Source organism: Otolemur garnettii, unplaced genomic scaffold (genome assembly GCF_000181295.1).
Source record: "Otolemur garnettii isolate 467f Iridium unplaced genomic scaffold, OtoGar3 scaffold00069, whole genome shotgun sequence".
Taxonomy (NCBI): domain Eukaryota; kingdom Metazoa; phylum Chordata; class Mammalia; order Primates; family Galagidae; genus Otolemur; species Otolemur garnettii.
Window position 1 is genome coordinate 6,809,016 of NW_003852464.1, and position 12,104 is coordinate 6,821,119.

At 35.7% G+C, this 12,104-nt stretch overlaps 1 protein-coding gene across 2 annotated transcripts in view; it reads right to left on the bottom strand.

The window, feature by feature from the left end:
* The window catches only part of SEPSECS (Sep (O-phosphoserine) tRNA:Sec (selenocysteine) tRNA synthase), a 33,616-nt gene that overhangs the window by 16,643 nt on the left and 4,869 nt on the right, over positions 1 to 12,104 (bottom strand). For both annotated transcript variants that reach the window (XM_003793505.2, XM_023515336.1), the window contains exons 5-8: positions 10,834 to 10,987; positions 8,298 to 8,400; positions 4,996 to 5,125; positions 4,757 to 4,848 (exon numbers count right to left, since the gene is read on the bottom strand). In XM_003793505.2, coding sequence (XP_003793553.1) covers positions 4,757 to 4,848; positions 4,996 to 5,125; positions 8,298 to 8,400; positions 10,834 to 10,987 — 479 coding nt within the window. The remainder of the gene's footprint in view (positions 1 to 4,756; positions 4,849 to 4,995; positions 5,126 to 8,297; positions 8,401 to 10,833; positions 10,988 to 12,104) is intronic.

A 12,104-nucleotide genomic window follows, 5' to 3' on the forward strand; every position in this document is an offset into this window, starting at 1 on the left:
AAAAAAAAAAGAATTCTCCCTTTGCAAGGCCAGAAATACAGTAGCTTACAGTTCTAAGATTATATCCTTTCAGCTTACTGTCTGCAAAGAAAGGTCTTTGTCTCTAAAAGATCTATCAAATCTACTGGAAGGACTCTATCTCCACATGCCTACCTGCCAGCCAAATTACATGCCCACCCCTACGAAACAGGTGGAAGGGACACTGTGACTGACAGACTCATGAGGACCACCCGGAGCCAGGGACGGGCAGCTCCCCAATGACAGTGATTCTGCACAAGCAAATAACATACCCGCTCTATATAGTAACAGCTTTTTTGGCTCGAGTAGTTAAATTTATTCACTGCTTTTGCCTTCTTCAGGTATTAGTGGACCTGAGTCTTTAGACTTATAACTCTACAGCTACACAACTACCAGGCTAGATTATTTACCTGTATTTTTAAAAGGTAGCAGAGTCCAGAGGATGAGAGACCTAGTTATCCTTGTTAAAACAGAGGATAAGAGACCTAGTTGCCTAGATTTAAATCTACGTTCTACAATATACCTCATATATGATACTTCTCTGTCCTTCCATTTCCTATGAAAATGAGAATAACAATAATACTTACCCCATGGGGATATTCTGAGGGCTAAATGAATACGGAACAAGTGCTTAGCAATGTGAGGCTGTTCAGCACACCCCCTGGGTGAAGGGCTCAACTACAACTTGAACTTTACCTTAAAAATGAAAACAATGGAACCTAAACATTTGTACCCCCATGTTAATCTGAAATTTAAAAAAATAAAAATAAAAAAAATAAAGATCATTAACTAAGAATTCTATACCAAGGCAAGCTACCTGTCAAAAATAAAGGCAAAATAAACACATTCCAAACAAATAAAACCAGAAAATTTAGTGCTAGTGACTCCCCCTACAGAAAATAAAAACAAACTTTGTTTAGCCTGGAATCAACTTATCACAAATACTCATTTGAATTCACATAAAACAAGAAAGAGTGTTGGTAAAAGTAATTGTATCATTATAAAAAACAGTATAAAAAAGCATATCTTTTTACTTCCTATCTTAATTCATTTTTTAAAAAATATATAATTTTATCATTGGGCCTATTAAACAAATGCAAATTTAGTATGTTTTCCAATAACAACACAAAGAAGGCAAAGGAGAACAAAGTTGTTCTGGAATAGAGAAGAAAAAAACCAACGTGCTTAGGAGAGTGCCTGGCACCCCATTTTCAGTGCTCAGTACTATGTGTAATTATTTCATGTTTACGCAAACGCATTAACACATGCACGGTAAGTACGCAGACAACGTAAACCTTGCATGGAAAGACTAACTAAGAACGACTTTGCCTGAAACTTTTCTAACCAACGTCAAATCTTAATGCTCAGGCTATCAAACACATCAGTGGCACTGACTGCGCTATCTCTCCCTCCACCTTCATGTACAGTCAGTCCTCTCGAGGTTCTGACTCCCCCGATGCAGTCAAGTGTGGATCAAAGATACTTGAAAAAAATAAATATTTCACACAGAGCAGTAGACAAAGAGCTTCTTATGGCCTCAAAGGCCCTACATGATCAGCCTCACCTCACTTCCCACAGCTCTGCTTGTTCACTTTGTTCCAGCCACACAGCCCCTTTGGAGCTCCTCAGACACAAGGCCAACATCTGCCCTCGGGTCCTCGTCCTGGCTTTCTGTCTGAAACGGTCTTTGCCGTCATACGTCGACACTCCCTCACACTTCAAGCTGACTCCTCCAATGTCACCTTCCCAATGTGTACACCTTCCTAAAGTATATTCAAAAATCAGTCACCACTGCCAACCACCTCATCACCCCCAATGCTCCTTACTCTTTCTTTTCTTTATAGCACCTTCAAACAAACTTTATAATTTATATATTAGGCTGTTTATTTATTGCTGGTCCTTCCCATACAGAATATCTACAAGAATAGATACCTTTTTCTATTTTATTGAATGCTATATAAACATAGATATATACATGTATGTATATACACACACATATATATTTGCCTAACATATAATATATGCTCAATAAATACAATTATTTATTGAGTTAAACATTTTCTCAATGAATCTTATCCCACACTCAACTTCACCTACTTTGAATTTCAAAGAAACACTGGTCCATACTAGATCATGCTATTTTAAATGGGCTTGTCATTATTCAGATGGGGGTGGGGTTGAAGATAGCTTGACAGCAATAAAAAGGGATATGAGGTACCATGAAACTAAAGAGATTATCATCTTAAAAGAAACATTTCAAACTTACACAATGTCCAATTTGTAAACTACCAATATGTCTTGCACTGGATTACAAATTACAGGCCAATTCCCATGATTTTAATATTCAAAGCCCAGAAAGTAACTCTTTTAAGAAATATTCTAAAGTCTTTCAGAAATAGAAGTGGCCTGAGATACCAATTGTTTCTTTCACAAATAGGGAAATAAAAGCTTCAAGTTCAAATTAACTTTTCCAAGACGACACAACTTGTTAAAAGAGAGCTAAGACGCACTATCATCTGAAACAACTCAACTGTCACACAAACACATCCTAGGTTTTCCTCAACCACCAGACAGTAATCATCTGACATGTGGGTAAGTTTCCGTAAAAGATGCACTGAGCTCTTCTCTTGGCAAAACAATCAATGACCACGATTACCTTTTAGAGTTTATACTAGAGCTTTCTTCTTCTTTTTTTTTTCCCTTCTCTTGAGACAAGAGTCTCACTCTGTTATCCACGCTAGAGTGCCACAGCATCAGCCTAGCTCACAGCAATTCGAACTCCAGGGTTCAAGCAATCCTCCTGCCTCAGCCTCCTGAATCACTGGGACTCCTGGCACTGCCACAATATCCAGCTAATTTTTCTTTTTAGTAGAAACAGACAGGGTCTCACTCTTGCTCAGGCTGGTATCCAACTCCTAAACTCAAGGGTTCCTCCCTCCTGCCTCAGCTTCCCAGAGCACTAGGATTACAGGTGTGAACCACTGTGCCCACCAAAAGCTTTCTTCTTACTGTATAAAAATGTGTTGTTAGATTTACAGAAGTATAATTCACACACAGTAAAATTTCAGGTGTACACCTTTTAAGTGTCTACTTCTATGAATCTTAACAAACATACACAGTTATGAAAACATTCCCATTATCAAGATATGAAACACTTCATGATATTCACAAAAGTTCCCTAGCCTCTAGTGGCCACTCATCTTTTTCTGTCCCTATATTTTCGGCCTTTTCCAGGATGACATGTAAGTGAAACTACACAATATGCAATTCTTTATGTCTGGTGTCTTTCATTTAGCATAATGAAATCAGTAGTTTGTTCCTTTTTAATGCAGAGTATGAATGTACCACAGTTTATTTGCGTTCACCACATAATAGAGATTTGAGATGTTTACAGGTTTGGCCAATTATGAACAGAATCATTATAAACATTCATGTATATAGGCTTTTTATACAGATAAATATTCATTTCTCTTGAGTAAATAACTAAAAGTAAGATGGCTGGTTTATACACTAAGTACATGTTTAACTTCATCAGAAACTGTCAGAGTGTTTTTCAAAGCTGCTGTATCATTTTGCAGTCCTATCAGCATTGTCTGAGAATTTCACTTGCTTAAGATCCTTGCCAGCATTTGGTATTGTTAGTTTTTTGTTTTGGTTTGGTTTTTTTACATCAGTCATTCTAACAGGTGTGTAGTGGTATCTCATTGTGGTTTTAAGCTGCATTTCTCTAATGACTAATGACTTTGAGCATCTTCTCTTATGTCACATAAACCTTAGGAAACATCCTCACAGTAAAACAATTCCTTGTCATGGACTGAACTAGTGGGAGAAGGTAAAATAGGATATAATATTTTTAAACTTCAGTTATGTGTTCCTAAGGCTAATAGAGGATATATACAATAAATTAACATATATGAAAATGTTTTAAAATATGTAAAGCACTATTATAAATCAAAGGGCTACAACTGTTATTAAGTGCTAGAAAGTTACATAGATATAAAAACCATAACATGGGCCTCTAGCTCTCCCAAACAGGAGATGAATAAAACACCTTGATCTGACCTGCCAACACCATCTCTCTCTCTACAATTTTGGAGTTGTCCTGAATTAACCTAGTTTTCAGTATTAGAGACAAAGTCCAGTTTTCAAGCACAAATATCACTTCACTTTTCATAGCCAAAATAATCAATGAGTTCAGCATTCTAATAATGTAATGGATTAATCCGTCGTTTCGGTGTGACAAGCCAGCTAACTTCTCACCTGATTCTTCCTCCTGTGACAAAAATCTCACACCTAAACAAGTCTTAGGCTTCCAAAAACTAATAATAAGACTTTTCCATTTGTCTTTAAAGAGCCTTTACCTTTAAGCAATACATGAATTGAACTTTACTGAGATAGTAAAAAACCCAATGCAGGAGTTTCTCAAAAAAAAAAAAAAAAAAAAATCACCTGTCCAAGATTCCTCAGAATACCTGGATAGACAGAAGACAACTAATTGAAAACCACCTAGGTCAGTGGTTCCCCACCTTCCTCATGCTGCGATGTATTTTCATTGTTACAAAGGAGTGAGCCACAGGTTGAGAACCACTGGTCTAGGTGGTTCCAGATATAAATAAATCCCCTAGGACGAAGGCAGAAATCTATACTCCCAATGTAATAAACCGACAAGCAAAACACCAATGATTTGGCATGCTATTGTAGTCAAGAATATTATTCTATGCCTAAAGGGAAAGCTTACCTTTCTTTCTTTTAATAGCTTCTTATAGCCATTAGATCCAAGTGATAATAAAGTAATAAGGACATCTAAAGAAGGTGAAGCTGAAGCTCTTCCTGAAATAAAAATGGACAAGTTACATTGAGGAAGGTAGGCTGGGGGGACGGAGAAGCTTTGGAAATTAAGATTTATTATGGTAATCTACATATAAATAGATTTTTGTTTGTTAGTTACTTTTTTTAAGGAGCAACTTATTTATTTACCTGGATACATCTTGCTGATTTCCTGAATGAAGGACTCATTAAAGCCAGCAATTATAGCGCCACCTACTGGAACCATGAAATTTTTGTCCAAGCTCTGAACGAAAGCGTCTATTCTACCAACCCGAGCCCCCTAGAATCAATGTAATATTACTTATTAGTTGCTAGGCGAAGAGACAACAACTCCTATTAACAAATAAATATAACGAAAAAAATTAGTATATGCTAATTATAGATGTGTTAATTATTTTTGTTTCTGATCATTTCACAATGTATACACACATCAAAACATCACACTATACATAGCAGATAAAATTTTTGTCAACTCAACCTTAAAAAAAATAACTAAAAATAAACACCATTTTAAAACAATGCACAGAAATCAAAAACAGGTCACCGATTTGTATTTTCTTTGTAATAGTACCAGAGTATTGAACTGAATTTCTAAGAGATGCTCCTTGAAGTAGGAGCAGCACTTTATCCTCTACAACCTGCTTTCACACATAAATCGCTTAATCTTCACAACAACCCTCTGAAGCAAGCAGGGTTTCACTATTAGTTCGGGTGGAAAGTTTACTGAAAGAGAGAGTTACATAAAATTATACCAGAAAGAATGAATTCCTCCTATGCGTCTCATCTGCGATCCTTTATTTGACAAATTCTACAGTAGCTCCTATAATTATTAAGTAGTTTTAAACACCCTCTGTGAGTTCAAGAGTGACCACCATAATCTAATGGACCGCAGCCACCAGCTAAACATTTCAGTGCGTCTCTAATGCCTGAGCACTACTGTGTACATGACTACTTTAGGCAACCAGCTCTACTCCTACTACCACTCAGATAATAAAAGAGAAAAGAAAATTTTAAACATCAACTAATGGAAATTTTATTTATACACAGTCAGCAATTTCAGAAGCAATATTTCTATATAAGTCATGTTCCTTAATATTACAATCTTATCTCATTCCTCTGCAAATGAACTTCAAGTGAAAATCTAATATTCTGGTGAAAAACTGAATACTTGCCTACTAGCAATGTAAAAACTAAGTTCTGGTCCCCATCCAACATAGTCTATGACCTTCTGTCTAATGTGCTTCAATTTTCTCCTCTTAAAAATAGCGATACGATCTAAATTTCAACTGAGATAGTTTTTTTCTTTATCTGTAGCCACAGATTTTCAATCTGTACTCACAATCTACATTCCTATTAATACTATAACCACATTTGACCTTCATTTTCACACATCCATATCTCAGGGAGAAAAGCAGCAGCAGATAGCTGGTCTAATCTGAGAAACCAGATCCAGGCAACAGGTAGAAGCAGCCACAGCAGGGACGGGGAGCCGACTGCTCTGGAGGCTATCACATGACTGCTTCACTCTTCAACCTTTCCTTGTTACCCTTCCTTCTAATTTCCTAATTAACTATGATCAGAGGAAATCCCACCGTATCACAGAAAACAGAGAGAAACATAAGATTAACAGAATAAATAACTGAAAAAATACAAAGTAGAAGCACACAAAAATAATGTGAACGTCAACGTTGCCTTTTTATTAACATTTATGTACTGTCCAAGGATTCCTCAGAGAACCATGAATGTAATCTGGGAGAAGTACTAATAGAGGAATCTGTGCACCAGACTCTTCTAGAACCTTTTCATCACTGAAACACAGAAAGCATTTCTATGCAAGAAAGCAAACAGGCCAGACCCCACCTCAGGAGTAATGCACAGACCTCATTCCCGTGCTAAATAAGGGGTGGGCGGGGAAATCCACTAAAAGGAAGCAAGAGCTTACAGAGAACAGGAAGCACGGGAACATGTTCTGTTCCTGCCATTTCTCTGTTTATTCACTTACTAATTTATTCACAGAGCAAATATTTGAGCATCTATCATCTGCCAAACATTGTTGTAGGTTCTGGGGATGACAGCAGTGAATAAAATAAATAATTGTTTATATAAATTATGACTGCCATGATTTGCTGAGTGCTTACTGTGTGTCAAGCACTGTTATATGCACTTCACGTTGGTAATGCACTTAACCCTCAAATAACCACAGGAGGTAGACGCTACCGTAATACCTATCCTACAGATGAGAAAAATGAAGGCATATGAAATTAAAGTGAAAGTGCCCGAGATCAGACATATAATTAATAGCACAGCTGGGATTCAAACCAAGGCAATTAAAGGTCACCCAGGCAATCAAAGACACAGCAGGGACCAGAATCTATGTAATCTGGATGAAGAGCCCATGTTTAAAAGATAAAACATTAATTCCTATGGCCCTTCGTCTTCCAGTGTTTCAGGTCAAAAGCCTATTTGTGATCCCTGAATTCCCATTGTCTCACAGGCAATATCTAGTTCATCACCAGTGCACCTTGTAAAACCTGCTCTCAAAATACATCTGAATCCCACCATTCCTTCCCACCTTCACAGATGTTAAGTCTGGCCCAACCCACCAACACATTTCACATGGGCTGTGGTAACAGCCTTCCACTCCTGCCTCCCTGAAGTCTATTCCCCACAAAGTCACTCTCTCCTACTCAAGACGCTCCAAGGCCATCATACCAAGAATCACGCACGTATAACGCCAAATCTTTACCACTGTTCCCCTTATTCACTATGATCCAGTCCTACTGGTCTTCTTGGTATTTCTCACATATTCCAAGCACAGCTCTGTACTTCTGAGCCTTGGCAAGCAAGGTCAGAGAAGAGCAGCTGACAGGCAGAGCAATAGGAAAGGAAAACAGAGAGGCAGGAGAGGCCTGAATATGCAAAACCTTCTAAGCCACAGCTCTTATTATATGGGGAGCATGGCCATATTTTCAAAATCAGAACTTAAAATAGATGGCTAGGATCTAGTCAAGGCACATAAAAAGATAAAAACCTGCCAACTCCACAGCCTTATACTAACATGTTTATAAATGAAGTCGTTTCTCGGCTAGGATAATAAGGTAAGATGATTCCTTAAGTATAGAATAAAACCATCAATACAGTTTTAAAACTACTATAATCCAGTATATTAGAAAAATAGGACCTTGGTAGCAATGGAACATTCTCAGAAAGTTAAAAGCTATTAGCACTTTAGTATTTCTACGTTGATTCTAGACTACCAAAGCCATTAGTACAATTACTACCATTCTATGAAAGAATAATAACTTTTACTGAAAGACTATCAAATGGAAGTTCATAATGCTCCTTTAAGTAAAGGGTGCTAAATAACTGTTTTTACTATACGAGGCTGTAGGAAAGTAATCCTGTAATATGTTAAAATCTACTTCTTTGACATAGCTCTTAAACCCTCTTACCTGCTGAATGAGGTGCATACACTTTGAAGACTGCACTCCATAAGCATTGTTGACTATATGTGGAATGTCGTAATTAGCACAAATCACAGCCAGTTCTTCTAATCTACAAACATAAATATTCAACCGAAAGACATACTCACACTGGGCTTTATAAATTAAAGCATGGAAATTTTTTTTAATTTAATAGTTATCCTAATGTACACCAGGGAAAAAAATGACAAATGCTGAAATTTCCACTGCAGTATCTTAGCATATAATTCAGCAGCTTGAAAATGCATAGCAAGCACTTTAGAATAAACCCCAAAAAGCTTTTAAATTAATGTTACCAATAAATGAGAAAAAACGTATTTATAAAAATTTATGTAAGTGGTAACTTTTAAATCATTTAAAATATTTAAATTTTTTCCTACATAAAAAGCCAGAGAATTATTTATAATGACCCCTCCAAGGTAGCATGCTCTTTTTAAAAATGTTTTTGGATGCTTATCATACTGAAGTGTATCTGCAAAATAATCAGCATATCTGGAAATGTTAAGAAATCTCACATTAAACAACTCATAAAATAAAAAGTGCATTTTCAGACAGACTTCAATGTATTAAAACACACAGAACATTAAAATGTTTCAGTACCAAAATAATGAACACTTTCCAACAACTTGGATACTAAAGAATCTTTTAAATAGTTGCTGGTTTTAAATCCACTCTTATCCACTTTTTTTCATTTTATACTTCCCAATTTTAGAGTCTAACTTTATGCAGAGGAAGGTAATAAATTTCAGTCAGAGCATAATGAATAGATGTTCCTTCACAAATCCAAACACTACTTGTGACTGAGGTCATCTTGAATAGAAATCTCTTCCTACTATAAAACTAAATCTTTTTTAAGACAGTGTCACTTTGTCGCCCTTGGTAGAGTGCCGTGGCCTCACAGCTCACAGCAACCTCAAACTCTTGAGCTCAAGTGATCCTCTTGCCTCAGTTTTTCACTTTTAGAGAGACCAAGTCCCACTACATCTTGCTCAGGCTGGTCTCAAATTCCTGAGCTCAAGGATCCTTCTGCCTTTCCTCCCAGAGTGCTAGGATTACAGGTGTAAGCCACCTCCCTGAGCCATTTTTCTTTTAACATTTCCTTTAAATGAATTTCTGCTATAATACTCTCTAATTAATTAATAAAGACAAGAGATATACCCATAAAATTAAGGCTGTAAAGGAATTAGGTTTGATGTAAAAAACCCCACAATGTTTAATTTAATAAAATCAGAAATTCAATCATAATACTATGCATTTGCCTAAAATTCACTCTTATCAAAAATATTCATTATATAATTCTTCTAAACAGTGGCAAATGAGAATTTTGCTGATCAATAAAAAACTCAAGAATTTTTTTCAAAAGGAAACAGTACTTGTAAAATACTTAATGCTGTACCAGGCACGCTGTAAATAGTCAAAAAACATTACTCAAAATGAAACAAAACAAAAACTAATCCAACTAAAGCAAAATCCATATGCTGTTTATTGAAGTGTGACTTATTTTTATCCCATTAAAAATTTTCCAGACATCAAAACCATCAACAATGAAAAAATAAATGTCTAATATTTCAATACAAATTTAACATCTGATTGGTAATGAATAAAGCACTAAGGCATATGCAATGTAATTTTGAAATAGCTTCGTGAATGTAACAAGGGAAATTTTCAAGAGCATGGTTTTAGAACTATCTCTTAAAATTTGCCTACAAGGTAATAAAAACCAGCATGGCATTCATTACTGCCAAATAATGGAGTCCATGAATTAAAACCAAAGTCTAACTTGATGGTACCGAAAATGTCAAAAGTCAACAGAGTTCTCACGAATTATTAGCAGTTCTGTTGAAAACATTAAAATGAAACAAAGTAAGTTACTGTCAAAATCAGAAATCTATATAATTAGACCCAAGCCTGTTACATTTTCAGAATAAAAATTTGTGGCAATTCTTTTGAAGAACAAGCATTTGATTTTTTTTCCTTTTCACTTTTATTTCCTTAAATCTTTGCATTATTCCCCAAATGCAGACGATCTATGCACACACCTAAGTGTACATGTGAGTTACTCTTCCAATGAAAAAATTTCAAACAGAAGTAAATAATCCTAAAATTTTCAACGTAAAATCTTTTAATGCTGATGGTAATCTCTACATATGAAAACTGTAAGATCAAAGAAGTGGAGACAACAGTGAAGACAAGCAAACCCGACCTTTAGCTTAGGAAATAAACTTCTATTAAATCACAAGAGGAGCAAGGAAACGGAGGGCCTCCCCCTACCCGGGTGATAAAGGGATCTCCACCCGACACCAGTTGTTCTTCCTGCTTCCACATGAAATGTTGATTTTCCCAAGTCACTTTGCTATTTCTCCACAAGGTCACTCTATTCTCTCAGGACAGCCCAATGACCTACTTATTACCAAATGTTATGTAGGCTTACTTGAGAATTAGTATATCACGTTTTATTTAAAAGACTTAATCAACAGCTAAAGGACAATATTCACAAATCATTTACCTATCAGGCACCCTCGGAGCAAAACAGGATGTAGTGGAATGAATACACAGAACGTTATCAGGCCCGAGTTCCTGGACTTTCGCCTCCACTGCTTTCAGGTCCGTGCGCAGCTCGTCGCCTTCCAAAACATTCTCTATCACCACAGGCTCAAAACCTACCCAAGCCAATCAGAAATCCAAACGTTAGTATTAACTAAAATAAAGGAAGACCCTGGAACACCAGGAAGGTGTAATATTCTACACAAGAATTCTAAACAGTTATTTTAACCAATGAACCTTCCTTTAGAAAAAAAGACCTAGCTTCATTAGTTAAAAGCAGGTTAAAATATTACAATGTGAAGGACAACCAGATGATTAGGACTACAAATCTATGTATTTAACAATATGATATGGCAAGCAAAAAGAAGTCTACAAAGTACGGAAAACAATGTTAGATATCTATAAAGGTAGTAACACAGACACTGATAAAAAGGAACACGTAGTCTAGTGCAATTTCAGTCCACAGAAAAGTCTGCCCATGCTCCAGTAATATTTGTTTTACTTCAAAGTTCACTTTATTTCAAAGATAGGCATAAATAATACTATAATACTATAATTCAAAAACAGAAACAAATGACAATCGGCTTAGTGTGTTTTCTTCTAAAGAAAAACGTAACGAATTTCAGTAATCCAAAGATTACTGATCCCATCTCACAGCTTATAAAAGCCTTCTATAATTTAAGTACAAAAACTGTTTTCAAATTTTCAACTCAAAAAGCACATTTAACTAACATACAGTTTCAATGGTCCCCCCAAAATAATAATTATATAAATTTTTATAGTAAATATTTAGGGATCCATGAACTTCTAAGTTCTCTAAAGCAGTATTTATAGTAAATTTTATATATTTTACCACAGATTTTTTTTTTAAAAAAGGAGTAAGAAACAGATTTTGTTTTTCATTTATCTAATACACAGGTCATTACAAAAGTTTTGAGACATAAAAATCAAGAAATGTAAAATCCATGCAGACAGAAAAAAATTAAGACCTCCCAGCAATATTGATAAGCTGAGCAAGCTGAAACTTGCACAGGTGAATCAGAAAGCATGCTGTCAACAGTGTTTTTTGGAAGTGAAATAATAGTCCATAACACAGTCTATCTCAAAACTTTCTTACTGACCCATGAAAAATGTTTAAATTTCCTAATTGTGATGGTTCAAATATCAGAGAGTACCAAAAAAATACACACACATTTTAGAAAGGAAAAAAACTTTCTTTTTTTTTTTTTTTTT